Raw genomic sequence first — 24,573 nt, forward strand, 5'->3', positions numbered from 1 at the left:
CATGGTGTAAAGTAGAATACACCTTAAGTATTTAATACAAGGATTAATATAGATGTGATTTGAACATGTTCTGTTAGTTTTTTGCAGTTTCTGTCCTGAAATAGAGTTAAGACCTGCTTGAATCTTAATAATAACCACTTTAATGAATTCCTTGGGATGTGTTCATTTGTCTATGTATGTTTACTTCAAGAGTTATGGTATTTTCTATTGTCTCCATTGTATGGTTCGGGTTGGGAATAGGTGTAACAAAGGGTTAAAATAAACCCCATGGGCCCTTATTTGACCAGGGCAACAAGATTAAAACTTACACCTTTAGGGTCCGAAAAGACATATGGTAAAAAAGAATACACCTTAAAAATGTAGTACAAAGAGAAGTGTAGATGTGATTTGAATGTTTTCTGCTTGTTTTTGGCTGTTTATGTCCTGAAATAGAGTCAAGATGTGCTTGAATCTTTATAATAGCCACTTCAATTAATTCCTTGGGTCAAAATGATATAGAAAAATGTGTTCATTTGTTGCTGTATGTTGTTTACTTCAAGAGTTATGGTATTTTCTGTTATCTCAATTTTATGGTTTGATTGGGAATAGGTGTCAGAAAGGGTTAAAATGAACCCCATGGGCCATTATTTGACCAGGACAACAAAAAATAAATCTCAACTAGACACCATAAAGGTCCTAAAAAACATATGGTAAAAAAGAATACACCTTAAAAGTTTAGTACAAAGAGAAATATAGATGTGATAATTGTGATTTGAACGTTTTCTGCTTGTTTTTGGCTGTTTATGTCCTGAAATAGAGTCAAGATGTGCTTGAATCTTTATAATAACCACTTTAATGAATTCCTTGGGTCAAAATGATATAGAACTAGAAAATGTGCTCCTCGGAGCACAAGTCTCCGCCAGCAGACTATAGCAATTATATTATCATAGCAATAACTAATGAGATACACACCTATTTATAGAATTGTATTTCGTCATGCATTCCTCTAGCCAATCAAAGGCATTGGTGTCAACATATTAATACGTATTAAGATTTCGGTCTTGTTGTGGGATCAATTCAACTCTAGTCCTCTTCTGTGTTACTGTTGTAGATGAGTATGCTTTCTTAGCTTTGGCCTTCTGCGCCTTTGCTTGACCAATGTCAGGTGTTCTCAAAGGGACACACACACGCACGGACGGGTGATTTGGACTAGAAGATACTGTTCCAATCAAGACTGATTGATCCTGTCTTACCTCGCTTCAAAAACGTAAACGGCTTTTTGAAGTGACACACATTTTTATTATAGGATTGTATTTCGTCATGCGTCCCTCTAGCCAATCAGAGACATTGATGTCAACATATTGACACGTATTAAGAGTTCGGCTTTGTTGTGGGATCATTTCAACTCTAGTCCTCTTCTACGTTACAATTGTAGATGAGTATGCTTTCTTAGCTTTGGCCTTCTGCGCCTTTGCTTGACCAATGTTAGGTGTTCTCAGAGGGAAACACACACGCACAGACGGGTGACTTGGACTTACTAAAGGTACTGTTCCAATCAAGTCTGATTGATCCTGTTTTACCTCACTTCAAAAAGTAGGGGCTTTTTGAAGTGACACAACTATTTATAGAATTTTATTTCGTCACGCGTCCCTCTAGCCAATCAGAGGCATTGGTGTCAACAAATTGACACGTGTCACGTGGAGCTTGCCCAATGTTAGCTTGGCTAACAATGTTTGCTCACACAAAGCGAAAACATATTCTCCACCTTCGGCGGAGACAACAAAGCGAAAACATATTCTCCACCTTCGGCGGAGACAAAAATGTGTTCATTTGTCTCTGTATGTTGTTTACTTCAAGAGTTATGGTATTCTCTGTTATCTTCATGTTATGGTTTGGGTTGGGGGTAGGTGTCAGAAAGGGTTAAAAATAAACCCCATGGGACATTAGTTGACATGGGCAACAAGCAGAAATCATAACTAGACACCTTTAGGGTCCTAAAAAAACAGGTTTAAGAGATGTGTGTTTGGGGTGCTCACGGAGCCTCGAAACTGCCCTACTAATGGCCTTGCACAACGCATCACTATCTCAGTGTGTTTTTTACAATCATGACGCGACTATGTTTGCTGTTTTTGTGTGACGTAGGCCGTTAATTTCGGAAATTTTGAGATTTCTGCCCGACAGCAACTATGTATCGTATCGTATCATAAAATCAAAGGTCTTTGTCTGCTGGCACGACCTCTAATAAAATCTGCATGAATACAGTGAGCTTCTCCAACACGCCAGGACACAGCTTGTAATGGATAAAAGGCACATAGATCAGCACGCCACTAAACATGAATACAGTCACGTAGAGGTATTCTATTTGGGGGTCGTCTATGATGGGGGCCAGCACAAGGAAAACTGCAGCGATGAGGACCAGTATGGGGAGTAAAATTGGCACCTGTGAAGGGAAACACATAAACATATAAAACACAGGACATACCAATCTGCAGTGGTGGAAAAAGTACTCAAATCTTTTACTTAAGTAAAAGTATCAATACTGCAATGTAGAAGTACTCTGTTACAAGTAAAAGTCCGGAATTCAAAATGTACTTGAGTAAAAGTACAAAAGTATTGGCATCAAAATGTACTTAAAGTACCAAAAGTAAAAGTACTAAAATATTTGAAAATAGCAGATCTACAAGCTCACAACGCGCCGCGATGCGACGTGTTGTGAGCTTGTAGATCGGCTATTTTCAAATAGCCTATGTATAAAATAGGGCCAAAGTGGTTAATGTATGTTTCATAATATCATCATCAAGTACCTCGTAACAAAAGTTTTCAAATAATTGTAGTGGAGTAAAAGTACAATATTTGCCTCTGAGATGTAATGGAATAGAAGTAAAAGTATTGGAAAATTGGAAATACTCAAGTAAAGTACTTAAAGACCTCAAAATTGTACTTAAGTACAGTACTTAAGTAAATGTGCTTAGTTACTTTCCACCACTGTCACTTATAAGCAGTGGGCTCACAGGGACAAAAGCTCCAGCAGTAGAGCTCCAGTCTTCACTTCCCCGGCCACAGGTCTCTAAGCTAGCTCTCACATGTTTTTGTGTCTATCTGCTACAACAGTGGTTCTCAACCGGTGGTTTGACAAATTGTCAAATAATAAAAGAAAGAGGCAACATTTTTTTAAATTGCAGATCTACAAGCTCACAAGCTTGTAGATCTGCTATTTTCACAATATTTATCTGTAGAACGGAGTCAAACAAAATGGGGTTTCCCCAGCTCAAATAATGATTATTTTGGGGGGTCACGGCCTGAAAAGGTTGGGAACCACTGTGCTACAACATGGAGAGCAACATCTAAAATGACACAGATGCTTTCCCGGCTTGAAAGGTATAATGACACATAGGTTCCAACAACGGGTCTAAATAGATTAAGTAGGAGATAAATTTAAAAAAAGATAAATGGTAAATGGTGCATTTATATGGCGCCTTAATCCAAAGAACTTTACAATGTGCATTACATTCACACATTCACACACCAATTGTGTAAACCGCAAGGCACTAATACTAGCCATAGTTCACATGACACTCGTCTGTCACAAGCGTCATGGAACATTTACAACTGCCACATCTACATAAACGTTCAGATTTCAAACATAAAGTGCTTACCCCCAAGCCACGGATGTAACCAGCTGAAGTGCACCGGTCTAAGTACCCGTATCTTCTGTATTGTTCAATAAAAAGCTTTTTAATCCAATCGACTTTCTCAGATTTTTTTCAGATTTCTTTGAACTACGCGAGAGGTGTATTGCACTCTGATACATTACAAAAAATAAAAATAATAATAGAAAATGGCCGCCAATCGGATTAAAATGCTTTTTATTGAACAATACGGAAGATACGGGTACTTAGACCGGTGCGCCTCCACTTGTTACATCCGTGGCTTAGGGGTAAGCACTTTATATTTTAAATCTGAACGTTTATGTAGATGTGGCAGTTGTAAATGTAAAAAAATCGCAAACCAGGAACAAGTGGTTCTATGACTGTCATGGTATGACAGTCATGTTTCAGGGCTAGCGAGGCACCAACCTGCTCGTCTGGACCAATTAGGGGTTCAGTGTCTTGCTCAAGGACACTTCGACACGAACACTGGGGGAGCCCGGGATCGAACTGGGAACCATCAGTTTCGCAAGTTGTCCCTCTACCTCCTGAGCCCCTTTAATTAGCAGCAAGTGGTATTTTTATGGGCAAACAGATGAAACTGAGATGGACTCACCCTGTACGGTCTGGGGAGCTCTGGTTTCTTGATCTTGATATAGAGGAGGCCAGACAATGTGATTGCATAGAAAAACCAGCCACTGAACCTGACAATATATCAATAATGATGGGCTGTTAGACAAAGACAAACATAGGCCTATATAATCTTTGTACACGTAAGCAGAGGTGGAAAAAGTACTCACATTACTAAAATATAGAAATACTCTGTTACAAGTAAAAGTCCAGAATACAAAATTTACTTGAGGAAAAGTACTAAAGTATTGGCATCAAAATGTACTTAAAGCAGTAACTAGTAACTAAAGTTTTCAAATAATTGTAGTGGAGTAAAAGTACAATATTTGCCTCTGAGATGTAGTGGAGTAGAAGTAAAAGTATCCACAAGTTTCCTAGGGTGTGTGGGCATCACTTCCTGTCGATTTGATCCAATGAAATCCAATGAAATCCAATGATATCCAATGATATCCAATGAAATCGACAGGAAGTGATGCCCACACACCCTAGGAAACTTGTGGATAGACAATTGGAAATACTCCAGTAAAGTAAAAGTACCTCAAAATTGTACTTAAGTACAGTACTTGAGTAAATGTACTTAGTTACTTTCCACCACTGCACGTAAGTCAAATGGAAATGAAAATGCCATGGACAAAAAGGAGCATAAATGCAAACAGGTGAACATGGTGAAACGGTGAACATGGTGAAACTAACAAGAAGTTAATATTAAATGATAATTACTGGCAAATATGAATTACTGGCAGGAAACATAATAATAATTATCAGTCCTTCGCTGCCCTCTGGTGGTCAGCGAGAGGTGTGATACCATATGGGTAATGATGTTGAAATCTAGTTGAACCTTCGATTGTTTAGCTGCCTGGGTAATATAAGAGTCAATATAATAAAATGATCTTTTATATTATTATTATGTTGCTGTTCCTTTGTTTTAAAATTTCCATCATTGAATTGCCTTTATATTTCCTGTTTATGTATTGTATGTGAAGTACTTAATAAACCTGTTTTTGAAAAGTGCTATATAAATAAAGTTTATTATTATTATTGTTTATTATTATTAAATTAATTGTTAAAATCACAGGAATGCGAACAACATTACAAATATTTAATAAAACCTGACCTTGCCCTATTGCTTAATTATTTCTGTCTAATCTGTCAGCAAATGTACAATACTTGTCACTTTTCCCTAAAGGAGACACTTGATCTCATCTTCGCTTGTGCACACAATTCATAAACGTTGTATATAATGTGAAGAAGACTGACAAGAATGTTACAGCAGTATTTTGACAAAGGTTTGCACAAATAAATAAATTAATTGCAAGCTATTTATATTTACATGTAGGAAATAATAAATCTCGCCCCTTATATCAGTGAGAGATTGCTTATCCTTACCCTAAGTAGTTGACGATACTCTGGAAGTCCCCAGGGATCAGTACTAGAAGGGAAATAGTTGTTGTAAAGATCAACGCTGGAGAAGGGGTCAGTCTATGGACATGGGCCATGGCCAATATACCTGGCTATGAGGAAAGACATGAATGTTAGTATAATTATGATCATGATGCTAATTAGTCTGAATATTAGGAGTCAGCAAAGTTTAAATATGTGAATACATGAATCAAGGTCAATGATGTCCCATGCTACAGACTTTTTTACCCTACCCCAGTGGTGTAAAGTAACTAAGTACACTCAAGTACTGTACTTAAGTAAAATGTTGGGGTACTTTTACTTTACTGGAGTATTTCCAAATGTCTGTAGTCTGTACTTTTACTTCTACTCCACTACATCTCAGTGGCAAATATTGTACTTTTACTCCACTACAATTATTTGAAAACTTTAGTTACTAGTTACTTTGCAGATTTAAATTATTACATTATAAAACATATATTAACCACTATTAGCCCTATTTAACTATTTTTTGAAAATAGCCGATCTACAAGCTCACAACGCAACGCACTGTGAGCTTGTAGATCTGCTATTTTCAAACATTTTAGTACTTTTACTTTTAATTACTTTAATTACATTTTGATACCAATAGTAGGGGGTACTAAGCACAAAAAATGGCCAAATCGTTACGCGGCGGATAAAAGCACCAAATTTGGTACACGCACTCTTTAGGATGTATCTCATCATCTCAGAAGGGGTGCCCAAAAATTTGGACCCATTAAAGGGTTTTTTAAAGGAAAAATCAAAAATGGCCGCCAGAAATGACCCATGATTCCTAAAAGTTGATATAATTCTGACATTTTGGCTGATTGTGCTAAATATAACTTTTACATTTATAGTAAATAGACTGATATTAAAGGATTTGGCAAAAATAACCCATGAAAAATGTCTTAAATATTTTTTAAACAACTCTAAATGCCCAAAATTGTCTTAAAAACCACTCTGAATAAGATGACCTTCCACATTAATCCTTTTCTAAGTGATATATTGTCAATGCCAAATATACTTAATTGTTTTCTAAAACTTTTAAAAGACCCTATGAATGATTACCAATACATAATATATTGTACAAATCTTCATATGACCAGAGATCAAGCCCTCTATTGGGGCACAACTCCATAGTGTTTTAATGCCCCAAAAATGTAGGAGAGTGTGGGAGCAGACAGGTTCTCGTGCTTGGAGTGTGGGAGCAGACAGGTTCTCGTGCTTGAAATTAAACAAAGTTGCAACCTTGTGCGGGAAAGCAGAAGATCAAAGACACACACACCAGCACCCCCCCCCCCCCCCCCTTAAAAACGGTCTGGGGGGCTCACAAAAGCCTGAGTAGACGATAAAATGACCCAAAGTTTTTTTGAAAGTGAAATATCCCTTTAACATGTTGTCCCTGCTACCTGCATGTCACACAGTTAACATGTTGTCCCTGCTACCTGCATGTCACACAACAGTTAAGATGTTGTCCCTGCTACCTGTATGTCACACAACAGTTAAGATGTTGTCCCTGCTACCTGTATGTCACACAACAGTTAAGATGTTGTCCCTGTTACCTGCATGTCACACAACAGTTAAGATGTTGTCCCTGCTACCTGTATGTCACACAACAGTTAAGATGTTGTCCCTGCTACCTGTATGTCACACAACAGTTAAGATGTTGTCCCTGTTACCTGCATGTCACACAACAGTTAAGATGTTGTCCCTGTTACCTGTATGTCACACAACAGTTAAGATGTTGTCCCTGTTACCTGCATGTCACACAACAGTTAACATGTTGTCCCTGCTACCTGCATGTCACACAACAGTTAAGATGTTGTCCCTGCTACCTGTATGTCACACAACAGTTAAGATGTTGTCCCTGCTACCTGTATGTCACACAACAGTTAAGATGTTGTCCCTGCTACCTGCATGTCACACAACAGTTAACATGTTGTCCCTGCTACCTGCATGTCACACAACAGTTAAGATGTTGTCCCTGCTACCTGTATGTCACACAACAGTTAAGATGTTGTCCCTGTTACCTGTATGTCACACAACAGTTAAGATGTTGTCCCTGCTACCTGTATGTCACACAACAGTTAAGATGTTGTCCCTGCTACCTGTATGTCACACAACAGTTAAGATGTTGTCCCTGTTACCTGTATGTCACACAACAGTTAAGATGTTGTCCCTGCTACCTGTATGTCACACAACAGTTAAGATGTTGTCCCTGCTACCTGCATGTCACACAACAGTTAACATGTTGTCCCTGCTACCTGTATGTCACACAACAGTTAAGATGTTGTCCCTGCTACCACTAAGTGACTGTCACTTCCTGTTTCAGATTATTTTGGGCACCCCTTCTAGGATGTGTTAGGATGACCCAAGGGACATATGTGCCAAATTGTATGCTTTTTGGAGATTCTATAGGCTTTTTGAGTCAATCGCCAGCACTGTAGGCGGCCATTTTCAATTTAGTCAATAACTCACTTCCTGTTGAAGACTTTTTTGGGCACCCCTTCTAGGATATCTTAGGATGACCCAAGGGACATGTGTGACACATTTTATACTTTTTGGAGATTCTTTAGTTGTCTTTTGAGTCAATCGACAACACTAGGCGGCCATTTTCAATTTGGTCAATAACTCACTTCCTGTTTCAGAATTTTTTGGGCACCCCTTCTAGGATGTCATAGGATGACCCAAGGGACATGTGTGCCACATTTTATGCTTTTTGGAGATTATTTTGGTGTCTTTTGAGTCAACGGTCAACAGTTTAGGTGGCCATTTTGGATTTTGTCCATAACTCACTTCCTGTTTAAGATTTTTTTGGGCACCCCTTCTAGGATGTTTTAGGATGACCCAAGGGACATCTGTATCAAATTTCATGCTTTTATCCGCCGCGTAACGATTTTTCACTTAGTACCCCCTACTACAATACTTTTGTACTTTTTACTCAAGTAAATTTTGAATTCCAGACTTTTACTTGTAACAGAGTACTTTTACATTGCAGTATTGATACTTTTACTTTACATTTTGAAACATTTTAGTACTTTTTCCACCACTGCCCTACCCACAGCAATGCATTGTCAAAATCGAGAACACTTTTAAGTTGTGGGTCGAAAAGGTCAAGGTCACAATCGAAACTCTGTAAAGTTTGGAATATCCAACCCTCAATATAAGGTAGAACGTTTTATAATACTGTCAGTTTATGTGTAGGCTATTGCTTATTAAACTAAAAGATACACTAAGATGGATTATTATTCAATTTCCAGAGCTAAAGGATATGTGAACATAGTTTACAATGGTCAATAGTTTTACTTTTACATTGATAACAAGCACAGTATAATTAACTTTTTCACACAAGTTGCCTTTATCTTACCAGCCCATGTTTATGTTGCCAGAAGCAGAGACTGACTGACTTTGTTAAAGTTGCAATTCGTAACTTTTTGTGTGATTGATGTAGTTTATTTAGAAAGACATGAGAATAGTACATGACAGTACATAACAGTACATGGAAGTACAAATTCACAATACAAGGTCTACTAAACTGGAAACCCTCATTAAGCACTAAGCTTGTTTAAGATGAGAACCCCATGCACACAAATCATGATGAAATATACGAGGCAGGCAGATATACACACTACTATACAGAATGTCATACAATCAGCTTTCAGGTTACTGGTATGACGAGAGAAAAAAAATATATATATATATACAAAAGAGGAAAATGAAGGAGGGGGGGGGTAGGGGGGGGTAGGTTAAGACTTAGACAGGGGCCATTTTCGAATTGCAGCCTCCTGAAGGTGTATCTTTAGGGCAGTTTTGAAAGTGAGTAGGGTTTTACACTCCTTTACTCCTTTTGGGAGGGCATTCCACATTTTTGTTGAATAGCATGAGAACGAGTTCATACCCTTAGTTGAGCCAAATCTGGGTTGAACATGATCCGTGGAGCTGCCTCTGGTGTTATGATCATGGACTGCATTAACATTTTGGAAGTATTTTGACATACTGTGTGTGAATAGTACATCATTTTGACCAGTACGTATGGTTGTGTAGCCTATGTTAATACAATATTAACACTACTGCAGTGGTTGTAGTTGGTCTACCTGCTCTTCTATTGAGAAATGTATATCCTGTGGACGGTTAGCAGTGGTGGGAAAAGTACTCAAATGTTTTACTTAAGTAAAAGTATCAATACTGCAATGCAGGAGTACTCTGTTACAAGTCCGGAATTCAAAATGTACTTGAGTAAAAGTACAAAAGTATTGGTATCAAAATGTACTTAAAGTACCAAAAGTACTAAAATGTTTGAAAATAGCAGATGCGACACGTTGTGAGCTTGTAGATCGGCTATTTTCAAATAGCCTAGGCATAAAATAGGGCTAAAGTGGTTAACCCTTTAAAGGTCACCCCAAGAAAAAAGCATTGGAAAATGTATTTCTTTGCATTTTTTATTTATTTGGGGCAATAGTAACAACAATCAATTATAATTTCTTTAACAGACCCAACAGTTTTCCAAATATAGGCCTCTACCAAACGGTTGAGATGTCACTTTATGGTAATGGTAAAAGTTTCATGCATTAACATTGATCTATATGCATTCACTGAGAAATATAGATATTTCTATTCATACATATCTCTGTCTATGAACATGACTATGTATACAAGTTGGAAATGTAAATAATCAACAAAAACAAAATACATTATCATAGCGAATGTATCAAAATACATTCAAAAGTGCAAGCCTATAGAAATAAACCAGTGTGGTGTGGATGGTGGCTGATTTAGGCAATCACACCTGGCCTGAGTCCAAACTAATAGGCTCTATGCACAGCAGACATATTGGAAATAAATTGGGCCTCTTCCTTACTTGCTTCACAGGCATTACCAATGATGCTAATGAAGGTTCTGGTCCATTTATTGTACAGGGGTTCTAAAAAGTTTTAATTTCAAGGACCCCCAAAACTTTGAGAGAGTACAAATGGAACCAAATGTACCCTTATTTGTACACTCTCAGTTTTACACACCTGTAACGGGCCATTTGGAACCCTCTCAATAAACCATGAGGGTCACAGGACCACACTCTGAGACCCACTGGTGTAACAGAGTGTTTCCAGTGAGCCAACATGCACAATATCAGCACCCTGACTGTGTTTGACTAGAATGGAACAGAGCCTTCATTAGTATCTTTGGAAGGGGCCCAAAGTTTTTCCAATATGGCTGCTGGGTGCCTGATTTGAGTGTGGTGCAACAACACAAATGTTTTGGGGTATTAGATACACTGTCTTATCTGGTGGTATGCTACGAAGCATTTCCATTTTGGATTCAAACACAGGAAAACCATGCATTTCTGGCACCTTCATCTGGACACACCCTTTGGACAGAGTATGCGTTGTCCCTGCTTGTCACAGCGAAGTGGTCAATGTCCACAGTTGTCATAGTGCACATCTGGTTGTGGTTGTGATGGTCTTGTTTAGCATTTCTTCTTAAAAGGCACCTGTGGTGGAGAGGAAGATTATGGCTAACCAACTATGAATGCTGGTTTGTTGACTTGCTTCAAACTGTGGACAATTGCTAGCCAGAACCTTTAGAGAGACATTGGTTTCCCGTTCAGTAGAACACAATCCCACTTGCAGACCAGCGAGGAATTTGAGATGCACAGGTTTAGGATGTATCCAAACAGGGGAAAGTACCATCGCCTCGACTTGGCTGGGCCTGGGGTCTTGTACCAGAATGTCAGAAAGATCAATGTCTCCCATAGTGTTCCCCAGTCTCTTCTGCTTGTGAGAGTTGATCAGCATCATCTGTTTGGTCATCTTCTTCATCACTCAGATCATCAAATTGGTCCATTTATTATTTCAGCACCACTGCCTTTACCACTAGATGACAATTCAACCATTTGGTTGAGCATGTTTTTTTAGATGGGAATAAAATCATACAAATATTTTTTTTTCAACATGAATATAATGAAATGTTGAATGAATGATTATATTAACAACACTGAATTAGCAGAAGCCCTATTTATCCATAGCAAATAGTACATTTTAATTACTTTTGTTTAGCTTCACTACTTTTACCATAAAGTGACAAACAACCCGTTTGGTAGAGCATGTTTTCAGAAAATTATTAGACCATTATTAGATTTTTTTAAATTGTATCAGGTTACATAATCAGGTTCAGTAACACCTCTGAGATGATAATATGACAAAAAAAATAATCTTACCTCTGAAATTTCAACCAAAAAAGCCCACCTTTCAGGAGTGGCTTAATTGATTTTCACTTCCTAAAAAGTGGCTACCTGAGAATCCATGTGACTGGGAAACAGTGACATCTGGTGGACCTTTTTTGCCATAACATACCTCAACCAAATGGTAGAAAGGGCTCAATCAGGTTGAGTTAAGTTCAGCAATGTTTTCAATGAGACTTAGTGACTTAAAATGTGCTCTACCTATTGGTTGCGCAGACTGTTAAAGGGATGTATGTTTTATAATGTAATATATTTATATCTGCAAAGTAACTAGTAACTAAAGTTTTCAAATAATTAGTAATAGTAAAAGTACAGTATGGGAATTGGAAATTCAATTCAATTCAATTCAATTTTATTAAAGTGTCAAATCACAACAAGTTGTCTCAAGACACTTTACATGTAGAGAAGAGACCCGACATCCCACCCTGAGCAAGCAATTTTGCGACAGTGGCAACGAGAAACTCCCTCTTAACTGGAAGAAACGTCAGGCAGACCCTAGGCTCTAGGGTGGCGGCCTTCTGCCTCGACCGTAAACACTCAAGTAAATTACAAATACCTCAAAATTGTACTTAAGTACAGAACGTAAGTAAATGTACTTAGTTACTTTCCACCGCTGGTCAAAGCACAGTTTATCCTGTCTTCAATTATTTATTTTTTTAATGTGGCACTCCATACTGGCCCGCTCCTTTTTTCCTTTTACACCAAATCTCTTTGTTAAAAATAGCCGCTCTACAAGCTTACAACACAAGATTGTAGATTGGGCTATTTTCACTGAATATCCCCCCAGAATAGGGCTGCTTTTCATGTGGTTAAAGAGAGTCTTACCATGTGTCCTTCCCTTGCAGCCACAAAGCACACACGTCCACCACTGAAGAATGTCCCGTTCAGACAACCAAAAGCAGATAATGCTGCAGCCACTGACATCATCCAACCCCAGCTCCCTAAAACTTTGTTCCTGTTAAAAATAAAATAAAATAAAACATGTTGTGTGAAAACACACACACAACTTAAAAAGTTGTGAGTTAAAGATATAAACCATCTCATTAGAGTTACAGTTTACAGTTACAACATAAGTTAGTACATACAACATTAGTTACAACACTAATGAATCATTGCCATGAGAACTTTAGAAAACAAAATAGAAATCATAATATCCCAATTTTCCACCGGCTGACGAGAACAAAGAAGATTATTCGAACTTTTATAAAGATTTAGCAGTTCCCCCAACATGTTTTTGGTATGTTCCTGTCACTGCCAACTTCTATTGTTTGGTCTGAGGAGGGTGAACCACCTTGTGTCCTTAGATACACATGGAGTCACCAGCTGCTTCTTTTCACCTGACAGTGAAGAGTTTCACCAGCCGGCCGTATCCCTCCCAACTCCACACTCTGCTCAACAGGCTGTTTATAGGAACAGTCACAAGATAACTTTTTCCGCAGCAGCAGTCTCTGACAATTTCGGCTATTCTGGCCTTCATCAGCGTTTTCAACAGGTAAAGTAACTAAGTACATTTACTCAAGTACTGTACTTAAGTACAATTTTGAGGTACTTTCACTTTACCGGAGTATTTCCAATTGGCTATACTTTTACTTCTACTCCACTATAATTATTTGAAAACTTTAGTTACTAGTTACTTTGCAGATATAAAGCATTACATTGTAAAACATACATTAACCACTTTAGCACTATTTTACACCTAGGCTACAGTATTTGAAAATAGCCGATCTTCAAGCTCACAACGTGTCGCATGGGACTCGTTGTGAGCTTGTAGATCTGCTATTTTCAAACATTTTAGTACTTTTACTTTTGGTACTTTAAGTACATTTTGATACCAATACTTTTGTACTTTTACTCAAGTAAATTTTGAATTCCGGACTTTTACATTACAGTACTTCTACAGTATTGATACTTTTACTTAAGTAAATCATTTGAGTACTTTTTCCACCACTGCCTACGTGTATAGGATTGGCTAGTGTAGCAACAGAGATCACGATGCCCAGCCGGCTTATACCACCCATGAACAACTGTTGGTTGGAGCGCCCGGCCAAGCCGGGGGCACTGCAGAGGATTCAAACCCTATAGTCTCCACGATGGTGGCCAGGAACTTTGATGATGGAGAGGGCCACTATATTTCCACACTCATTCCAGAGGGCCACATTGCACATAGCCTACTATGTCACATAAAAGTAGCAAAAATAGCCGATCTAGAAGCTCAAAACGCGTCGCAGTGCGATGCGTTTTGAGCTTGTAGATCGGCTATTTTTGCTATTTTTTTATTGGAATCCTGAATTTTGTTTTGCTATTTTTTTAATTGGAATACTGAAAAGGAACATTTTTATTTAATTTCAAATGTATTCAGTTGTAGCCTACTTATGTTAACTTTATGAACTTAAATACAAATACATTGGACATAAAAAGTCATTAATCTACTAATATAGTAATTAAAGCGGGTCATGTTTGCATGTTTTTTTTGTAACAGCTGATATCAATAATACTGTATATCAGTATTCCGATAATAACCTGTGGGCCGCATTAAGTGAAGGTGGGGGCCGCATGTGGCCCCCGGGCCGCCAGTTGCCGCCTATGTATGGTTTATGATACTTTATTTTCCCCTAGTGAATATACCGGTCCATATCTATCCGACAGTAGGCTATATGAATTAATTACATCAATAAACAGAGGAAACTTCTAGTTATGATAGTATTTGGGTTTATTTCAGAGAAGAGATCTTACAAGCGTCGGAAAAGCATGGTTCCAGCTACATTCTTCTGACGTAAAAACAGAGATACAGAGTTTTATACACATAACGCGGGGTTACGCCTTTCGTCATCACGTCAGCCGTCAGTAGTGTCTCGACTGGCTCCGTTTCCTGGGCAACCAAGGTTGTGGTATCATTTATGCACAATGTTTATAACAACAAATCTGTGTGGCAACGACGTTAACCTGCTATCTAATATTGCTGACATACCAGAAGGAGCCCATTAGACCAAAACAGCGTTGCAGGCTGCCTGAGAGGCACAGACACTTTTAACCATATACACATACAAATAGAAAATGGTACACTTTAGATCCATTTAGAAAATGGTACAAAATGAGACCCATCAGTTTAACACATCGCGTAGTGCACATACTCATCAGCTGCAAAGCAAGGTCATCGTTATTATAGTTTTGAATTGTTCAGCAGTTATTCATTTTTATTTCGTTTTGACTTTATGTTTTCAATTTCAGTTCGTTTTAATTAGTGGTTTATTTTACTTTTATTTTACTAGTTTATTGTTTTATTTTTTGGAAAAGGCTTAGTTTTAGTTTAGTTTGAGTGTTAGTTTCAGATGTTCTATTGTAATATGTGTTTGTAAAGCCTTGTTTTTATTTTTTATTTCAAGGTAGGGTAGATGATATTTTTTTGTTAAAATAAGTGTTAAATTGCTTTATATTCTGATAGTAGGCTACTCATTGGTAGAGTGTTTGTTCAGTAACAGGAGTCTCCCCGTCACTCCAGCTCTTGATTAAACATAACATTTATTTTCAGGGCAGGATACCAATTTTATCCAATCATTCACACATGTTAGATTCATCGAAAACACCCGTCCTTGGTTCTGGTGACTCATCCAGCCCTCCTAATACGTAAAGGGGCCGTGTTTTTTCAATTGCTTTTTTCATTTATTTTATTCAATTCTTTTGTTGTATTTAATTTTTTTCATTTTCCAAAAAATATATAAAAAATAAATGAAGAAAATAATTGAGAAAAACACGAATCTAACATGGTTAAAATGGAGTTTGAAGTTACAATGGGTTTGTATGGGAAGGGGGCGTGTCTGATCAAATTAATAATCAAATAATCTAAATACTGAATCAAGCAAGCAACTTAAAAACTGTCCGGGGTGCTCCCAAAAGCCTGAGTAGACGATAAAATGACCACATTAAAAAAATAAAAGTGAAATACCCCTTTAAAGGTAGGGTAAGTGATTTGCAATTATTCAAATAATTGCAAAATGGGTCTATGTTCTGATAGTGCTCGTTACTATAGAGTGTCCTGTCCATATAAGGAGTCTCCATGTCTCTCCAGCTCTTTATAAAACAGAAAATGCATTTTCGTTTCAGTTTCAGTTTCATTTCCAATTTTATCCAATCAGGATAGAGAACTCAATCAGGATATAGATTAAACAAGTGAAATTGGAAGTGATGACACTAAGAAATGAGCAGGCAAAATTAGAACTGGAACACTATAAAAATGAAGCTTAAAAATTGGGACTTTCTCCTGATTGGCTGAGATTTTGACACCTACCAGAAAATGTATTTTCTGTTTATTAAAGAGCTGGAGAGACAGGGAGACTCCTGTTACTGCACAAACACTCTATAGCAATGATTACTATCAGAATATAGTGCTTTAACCTTTAAAAAAAATACTTTTTGTTTTAACCCAAAAATATCACTTACCCTACCTTTAAATAACCCTGCTGAAAACTTCAACAGAAAAGGGAGTTTTTGTCTCACCCCCATGTAACCGCTACAGCACTGGAGGACATCAGCTCCCTGGGCGTCAGCACTGTCAGGTAGCTCACATTCACCAGGAGATACAACACTGTCACCGTGGGAACAGCTATCAGAAGAGCTCTGGGAAGGTTCACCTAATTGATACAAAAAAGTCACAAATAGTTTATTCATCAAAATACCAGTGGTGGAAAGTAACTAAGTACATATACTCAAGTACTGTACTTAAGTACACATTTGACGAATTTTTACTTTACTGGAGTATTTCCCATTTTCTGTATTAACTCCATTACATCTCAGAAGCAAATATTGTACTTTTACTCCACTACAATTATTTGAAAACTTCAGTTACTACTTTGTAGGTTTTAAGGGTAAGTGATTTTCTTTGGTTAAAATAAGTGTTAAATAGCTCTATATTTTGATTCAGTAACAGGAGTGTCCTCTTTATTAAACAGAAAATGCATTTTCAGTTCAGTTTCAGTTTCATTTCCAATTGTATCCAATCTGGATAGAGAACTCAGTCAGGATACAGATTAAACAAGTACAATTGAAAGTGATGACACAAAGAACAAATTTGCAGACAAAATTGGAACTGGAACACTATCAAAATGAAGCTGATAAATGGGTACTCTCTAGTGTTTGGCTGAGATTTTGTCACCTATACCTGAACATGTATTTTCTGTTTATTAAAGAGCTGGAGAGACGGGGAGACTCCTGTTACTGAACAAACACTCTATACTATAGCAATGATTACTATCAGAATATAGAGCTTTAACATTTTAACAAAAAACTTTTTGTTTTAACCAAACAATATGACTTACCCTACCTGTAACCATATACATATACACCCTATATACATTTCGACCATTTGAAAATAGCCTACAAATAGCCTACAAGCTCACAATGGGTTGCAAATCGCGACGCATTGTGACTCGCGATGTGTCGCATGAGCTTGTAGATCGGCTATTTTCAAAAGGATTTGTATGCACTTGAACACTTGAAATGGGACATTCTGTATAATGACTTTTACTTTTGGTACTTTAAGTACATTTTGATACCAATACTTTTGTACTTTTACTCAATTCAATTTTGAATTCCGGACTTTTACTTGTAACAGAGGACTTCTACATTGCAGTATTGATACTTTTACTTAAGTAAAACATTTGAGTACTTTTCCCACCACTGTAACTAAAATAGGGGTGAAACATTAAATAATTCACTTCTTACCTCTGGACGTTTCAGCTCTTCCGTCACGTAATTCAGATTGTTCCAGCCACCATAGGCCCACAATCCCTGGTAGAAAGCAATGCCAATGGGACTGATGCCCACATTTGTGTTGGCAAAGGAGTCTTCAAAGTTGTCAGTGTGTCCCTTGACGAGCATCACCACACCTCCTATGACAATCACAACCAGAGACAGGACCTTGGCCAACGTGAAGAACACTTGGACCGACAGTGAAGAACGGACGTTTAAGCAGTTGACCGTGGCCAGCACGATTATCGCAGCTGCGGCCACGCACTTCACCACCCGTACCGGAGGGGCGCAATCCAAATAGAAAGGGGCCACGGCGTATTGAGCGAAACTCAGCGCGACGCCAGCGACGCCCGCGGGTCCCACGAGTAACACCGAATTGAAGATTAACATGAAGGCAAGGAACGGACCCGACGTTCGGAGGATGTAGACGTACTCTCCTCCCGACTCTCGGATAACGGTTCCCAGCTCGGCGTAACAGAGCGATCCCATGATCGCCAGTAGGCCGCAGCAGGCCCAGATCACCAGGCTGGCCCCGGGGCTGCCGACGTTGGACAGCACCGACTGGGGACACATGAAGATCCCCGATCCGATCATTGACCCGGCGACGAGGGACACGGCTCCGATCAGTCCTATTTCCCGTTTCAGACTGAGTTTCTCTGTCTTGTCGTCCATTGTTACAGCGTACAGCGCGCTGCTGCCTGACACGTTCACCTGTTGTTGAACAGGATCAGTGGCAAACTCTGATTACGGCACGACGTCCTCAGTGAGAGCAAACGCACTCAAACATGTTATTACTCACTGTACCATGCTATTTGGAAGACTTAGCGATAAAGCCTGCCACTACTTTTCAAATTCAGTGACACTACCTTGCAATTTATATTGTTTGCACAAGTCTAATTGTCCACTCATCTAATGACTGGGTGAGCATTTGAATGGCAGGACTGAAGAACCGGTGTGTACTCAAAGGAAGAAAAATGGAACTAGAAAAAGTGCTCCTCGGAGCACAGGTCTCCGCCATGTCAGGTACGTTATTGTGGCCTCCTGGTGGCGCTATAATAGGCCAATGTGAAAAGGGTGCCATTTATTCTTAGGTCGTTCACGGAAATCGGACACTGCATTCATGATTTGAGGCATTTTGTTCCAAAAATGTGTTTTGCTATATTAGACCTGCTGGTGGCGCTATAACAGGCCAATGTGAAAAAGGGTGGCATTTCTTTCTTGCCCTAGTGGGAATGTGTTTGTGAAATGTCACGGAAATCGCAAGCTGCGTTCATGATTTGAGAAATTTTGTTCAAAACGGACCAATCCTGCAAATTTTGGAAGCAAACCTTAGCCAATGAGGATGGAATATGGGAAATCGGACAGATCCGTGTTGATCACATGACTATAGAGATACTGTGTACCGATTTGCATGACGTTTGGATAAAATCTGTAGGAGTAATGTAAAAATCACACCCAGTGTGAAGTGGGCGGTGTGAAGTGGGCGGTGTGGTCATCACAGTGGTCATCACAGTGATGGAAGCTCACTTTAAAAAAAAGTGTTTTTTTTAAGTGCATAGTCCTATTTATAGGTTATTGATTTCATCATGTGTCTCGCTAGCCAATCACAGTGCTGAATAGAGTCAGCCAATAGAGTCAGCCAATCACAGTACAGCTAGGGGTGTACTAATGCTAGGGGTGTACTAATTATGAGCCAATCACAGTACAGCGAAGGGTGTACTAATGAGGTGTCCCAACCCCACTTATAGGGGCGGCTACACCGCCCAGAAAAATGGGTTTTGCACAAATCGGCCTCCAGGTGGCGCTATAACAGGCCCATGTGAAAAATTTGAGGCAGAGGTTCTGAATTGGCATCCAGGGAGTGTGTGTGCACAGTTTCGCAGCGACCGGGCCAACGGTGCCAGAGATTAGCTGGTAACACACGGACAGGACGGACGGACACACATACGGACGGACGGAGGGTAAAACATACTCTCTCGCCATGCCTTTCGGCCTGGCGGTGACAATGATGTCTGATCATCTTCCTAGTTAAACAGCTGAAAGCCCAGAGTAAAAAAAGATGAGACGGAATCAAGCAGACACAGGCTGGTTCTCGAGTTAAAAAGTTGACATTGCATAAAGAGGGAAAATCAATACACGAGGCACGCACCGTACAGCAAGAATATCTCTCTGACTAAACAGTCAAAGAACACAATAGTTATACACACAACGGAAGTTGTTATCCCACATCAGCTCTGACGATGACAGCTGGCCATGTAGAGCCCACTCATAAGTTGAGAGAGAAGATGGCATAGTGGTGGTGTGACAGTTTATTTTGGACAAACAGCAGTGGTGGTAAAAGTACTCAAATGTTTTACTTAAGTAAAAGTATCGATGCTGCAATGTAAGTACTCTGTTACAAGTAAAAGTCCGGAATTCAAAATTTACTTGAGTAAAAGTACAGAAGTATTGGTATCAAAATGTACTTAAGTAAAAGTACAAAAAAATTTGAAAATAGCAGAGCGGTGCGACGCGTTGTGAGCTTGTAGATCAGCTATGTTCAAATAGCCTAGGTATAAAATAGGGCTAAAGTGGTTAATGTATGTTTTATAATGTAATAATTTATATCTGCAAAGTATCTAGCTAAAGTATTCAAATAATTGTAGTGAAGTAAAAGTACAATATTTGCCTCTGAGATGTAGTGGAGTAGAAGTAAAAGTATCTCAAAATTGTACTTAAGTACATTACTTGAGTAAATGTACTCAGTTACTATACACCACTGACAAACAGCGTCCAAATGTCTCGAACAACACTTTGACCTCGGCTCTGACCGGGTGTCGTTGGAGGTGTTGTTGCTTTGGTCATAGATGGTCAAGTTCAATCCAATGAGCTGTTATTGTAGTCCTCGAGAGATAATCAGTGACCTTGCATGCGTTCCTTTTTAGCTCAAAACACATGCAGGCCTGGTTTCTGGATCAAAGGTGACAGCTGAGAGTGGGATTGGTTAAACGATGCCTCAGAGACAGGAACAGTGATATGATTTGGGCTTAATAGGCTCTATACACAGCAGCCATATTGGAAAGAAATTGGGCCTCTTCCTTACTTCCTTCACAGGTTTTACCAATGATACTAATGAAGGCTCTGTTCCATTTCATATAGCACAGTGGTTCTCAAAGCTTTTAATTTCAAGGACCCCCATAACTCTGAGAGTGTACAAATGGAACCAAATGGACCCGTCCACACCTTTTTAAGGGGCCATTTGGAACCCCCTCAAGGAACCATGAGGGTCCCTGGACCACACTTTGAGACCCACTGGTGTAGGAGAGTGTTTCCAACGAGCCAACATGCACAATATCAGCACCCTGACTCTGTTTGACCAGAATGTAACAGAGCCTTCATTAGTATCATTGGTAACACCAGTGAAGGAAGTAAGAAGAGGCCCAATTTCTCTCCAAAATGGCTGCTGTGCATAGAGCCTTGTTGTTACACATACAGGTCATTATTCATTGATAAAGGAGATAAAAACATACCTATCAATGTCTGTCTGGGGAAGTATGAATAAGCAATAAACAGTCAAAAACAAAGGAAAAGATATGAAGGTATGTTGTCAATTCTACTGTCAATTAGAAGAGAATTCAAATTCAAGAATTGCCGTGCTAAAGCCGCTGCAATCCATATGTTGTGTGTGAATAAAACATTATTATGTGTGGAAGAGTCCTGATGGTCCTGGTGACAGGTAATAATGACAACAATGAACAAGGTGTAAACGGCATTATGTCTTATGTTGTGTACGTTTATCTATTGTTGTTCCAATTTATTTATTGATTTTGTTTATTGCTGACAATCCATGCATTCATTCATTGACTGTTGTACAATTTTGAGGTATTGTACTTTACTTATGAGTATTTCCAATTTCCAATACTTTTACTTCTACTCCACTACATCTCGGATCCAAATATTGTACTTTTACTCCAATACAATTATTTGAAAACTGTAGTTACTAGTTACTTTGTAGAGTTTGATTATTATTACAAAACATGCATACCCACTTCAGGCCTATATACAGTACTTTCCGGCTCACAAGCTCACAATGCATCGCATCGCGACGCATTGTGAGCTTGTAGATCTGCTATTTTCAAAGGATTTTAATACATTTTATACGTTTGAAAACTTGTGAAATGGGACATTCTGCATAATGAGTACTTTCTACTTATGATACCAATTATTTTGTACTTTTACTCAAGTACATTTTGAATTCTGGACTTTTACTCGTAAGAGTATTTCTACATTGCAGTATTGATACTGTACTTTTACTTAAGTAAAAAAATGTGGTACTTTTTCCCACCACTGCCTAGGACCAACCAGTCTGAAGACCATGAGCAGAGGCAAAAAAAGAAAAATAACAACAAAAAAAGTTTGAGAACCTCTAAATCAGTGGTTCTCAACCAGTGGTCCGGGGACCACCAGCGGTCCTTGAGGGGGTTATAGGGGGTCCACAGACAAATTAATAGTTAGGAACCAAATTGACCCTTGTGTGTCTGTAACTCTGAGAGTGTACAAATGGAACCAAATGGACCATTAGGGTCCATTTGGTTCCATTTGGTTCCATTTGGTTCCATTTGTACACTCTCAGAGTTAAATGAACACTGATGATGATACTACAGTGTAGATTGGGACCCCGAGAAATCAAAATGGTGGCATCTTTTCAAATGGGGGTCCCTGGGCTAATATGTGTCAATTTGGGGGTCCTTGACACAAAAAAGGTTGAAAACCACTGCTCTAAATGAACTCCAGACCCTCGTATTTCACGTCCTCTATTCTGGTTTCGGGTAAGAGGATGCGTCCGTCTAGCATGAAGGCCGTGATGTACGTGGCGGTAGTCTGGGCCACCTCTTTTGACCTGAGCGCAAGGATGATCTGGTCGTCCGTGTTGGGGACGAATTTAAAGGAGGAGAATCCGAGGGCGGGGTTTTGCGGCCCCACGCGGTTCACGGTAACGTCTTGGAAATCCGCCGACGAGCTGATGACCATGTTCGTACCGCGCTGTTCGTCCGCTGTCTCCTCGTAGTGCTCCTTGCTGGCGTGGCGAGGGAGGAAAAACCAACGCTGCAGGACGGGGCTCCAGGCCGCCGCCTCGTGGAGGAGGTAGCCCGGCGGTTCGAGCCCGGCGGCGGACCGCAACGAGTCGTACTTGGCTTTCCAGTCCTCGTGCCGAACGTCCCCGCCGCGGCCCACCACTTTGACCCACTCTGGGTTGTGGTGGAGAACCTTGCCCCCCGTGGTGGTCCACTCCTTCCCCAGACCCCCGACGTACAGCTGCTCGTCCTTCACCGTCATCCACTCACCTTTGAACCCTTTGGCCACGGAGCCGTTCCCGTCGGCCAGGATGACCCACGGGACGGCTCTGTCGCCGTCGATGTGGTACACGACGCCGGTCCGGTCGTCGACGCTGTACAGCTTCCCGTTGAACACCACCAGCTCTGACAGCTCCATGCCCCTCCCCTGTTCGGCCAGGTGGCTCTCCAGCACCGCCCTCTCCCGGTCCCACTCCACCGACACCTTGTGGCCGCTGTGGGACACCAGCAGGTAGCCGCGCCGCAGGTAGCTGAACCACGTCAGGTTCTTGCCGCCGCTGCGGGAACTCGTGTCGAGGTCGGCGATGACCCCGATGCGGTAGCGGATGCCCTGTTCCGTGTACTCGGGAGGGCTGAGCGGGTAGGTGTGGTTGTAGCCGATTGTAGGCTGATGCGGGCCGTGCGGACGGGACCACAGCGCGAAGAGCAGGAACACGAGGGCAGCGGCTGCTGTCAAGATCACGATAGACCGCCACTTGAAGCGGAAGCGGCGGTCGGTAGTGTTGGCCATGGGAGGCGACGTCGTGGGGAGATAGCCGATCATTTCACAATCAAAAGGGGTTATGGTCTCCTATTGGGCCTTATCTAATATATTGGTTACTACACCCTAAGGTGGATCTCCTCTTTTCTGTATCTGCCCAGTGTTTCCTTACTGCTGTACTGCCTTTGATTCCTGGATGTCCTCCATGGGATCAGTAAAGGTCTGTCTCGCTTGGTTATTTAGATGTACTGCTTCTAATCTGTTCGTTTACTTACCAGAAAATAACAGAAAATAACCTCAGTGCTGTACCTGTGTGAGTGAATGACAAATAAACCCTTCTTAAGATAGGATTCTTGGTTACATCAAACCCTGCTTGATTCTCTTGATTTCTTATATAGACTGACCAGAGCCCTGGTCTGACGTCACACACACACACACACACACACACACACACACACACACACACACACACACACACACACACACACACACACACACACACACACACACACACACACACACACAACCAACCAAACTGCTACTGTATGTCGATTTGTGCAGATGATCTTGCAAGTAAAGCAGTATATTTACTTGAGTAATTCTTTTTGTATCTGTATTTAACTTGTTTGTATTTGTATTTTTGGGTACTGCATTTCAAAGACAAATATTGCACTTTTGACTACACTATAATTATGAATTATTTCAAAAATAATGAAAACAGCTGATCTACAAGATCGTTTCCGGTTGCTTTTCGGGACCGGAAAGCGACTGATCCAACCGATATGCCCATTTATGGGCCATATACGTATGCGCACGCCACATATACTGATCACATCAGGGGATATGAGAAGGGACACAGACAGACGGGTACAAAAAATATCGATAAAACCATAAATCCCATATATGGAGTAATCTGACGTACAGAATATGATGTCATAGTACTGGCCTGGACTCCGTATTTGGGCATGCCTGACATGGAACTCCATGTATGGGCATAAAAGGGACACAGTATACAGATATTTCCATGGGCATAAAAGGGACACAGACATGCATGATGCAAAAGTTTTGAAAGTGAAACTGGCCAAAGTCACTGGCCAGTGGCCA

The 24,573-nt window shown here is 39.9% G+C and overlaps 2 protein-coding genes across 2 annotated transcripts; both read right to left on the reverse strand.

Moving 5' to 3' along the window:
* Positions 1–1,948: 1,948 nt before the first annotated feature.
* Positions 1,949–18,327, reverse strand: LOC308074452 (b(0,+)-type amino acid transporter 1-like; the record flags this gene model as incomplete). Its single annotated transcript, XM_080413895.1, has 6 exons — positions 1,949–2,419; positions 4,243–4,330; positions 5,643–5,767; positions 12,736–12,865; positions 16,405–16,538; positions 17,629–18,327. The coding sequence occupies 6 exons, from the start codon at positions 18,325–18,327 to the stop codon at positions 2,189–2,191; spliced, it is 1,407 nt and encodes a 468-aa protein (XP_080270021.1). The 3' UTR covers positions 1,949–2,188.
* Positions 18,328–22,413: 4,086 nt separating this feature from the next.
* On the reverse strand, positions 22,414–23,532 carry LOC308074837 (soluble calcium-activated nucleotidase 1-like; the record flags this gene model as incomplete). The annotated part of the gene is made up of 1 exon (XM_080414336.1): positions 22,414–23,532. The coding sequence occupies one exon, from the start codon at positions 23,530–23,532 to the stop codon at positions 22,414–22,416; it is 1,119 nt and encodes a 372-aa protein (XP_080270462.1).
* Positions 23,533–24,573: the final 1,041 nt, after the last annotated feature.

Source organism: Gymnoscopelus braueri (genome assembly GCF_963280865.1).
Source record: "Gymnoscopelus braueri genome assembly, chromosome: 19".
Classification (NCBI taxonomy): Eukaryota; Metazoa; Chordata; class Actinopteri; order Myctophiformes; family Myctophidae; genus Gymnoscopelus; species Gymnoscopelus braueri.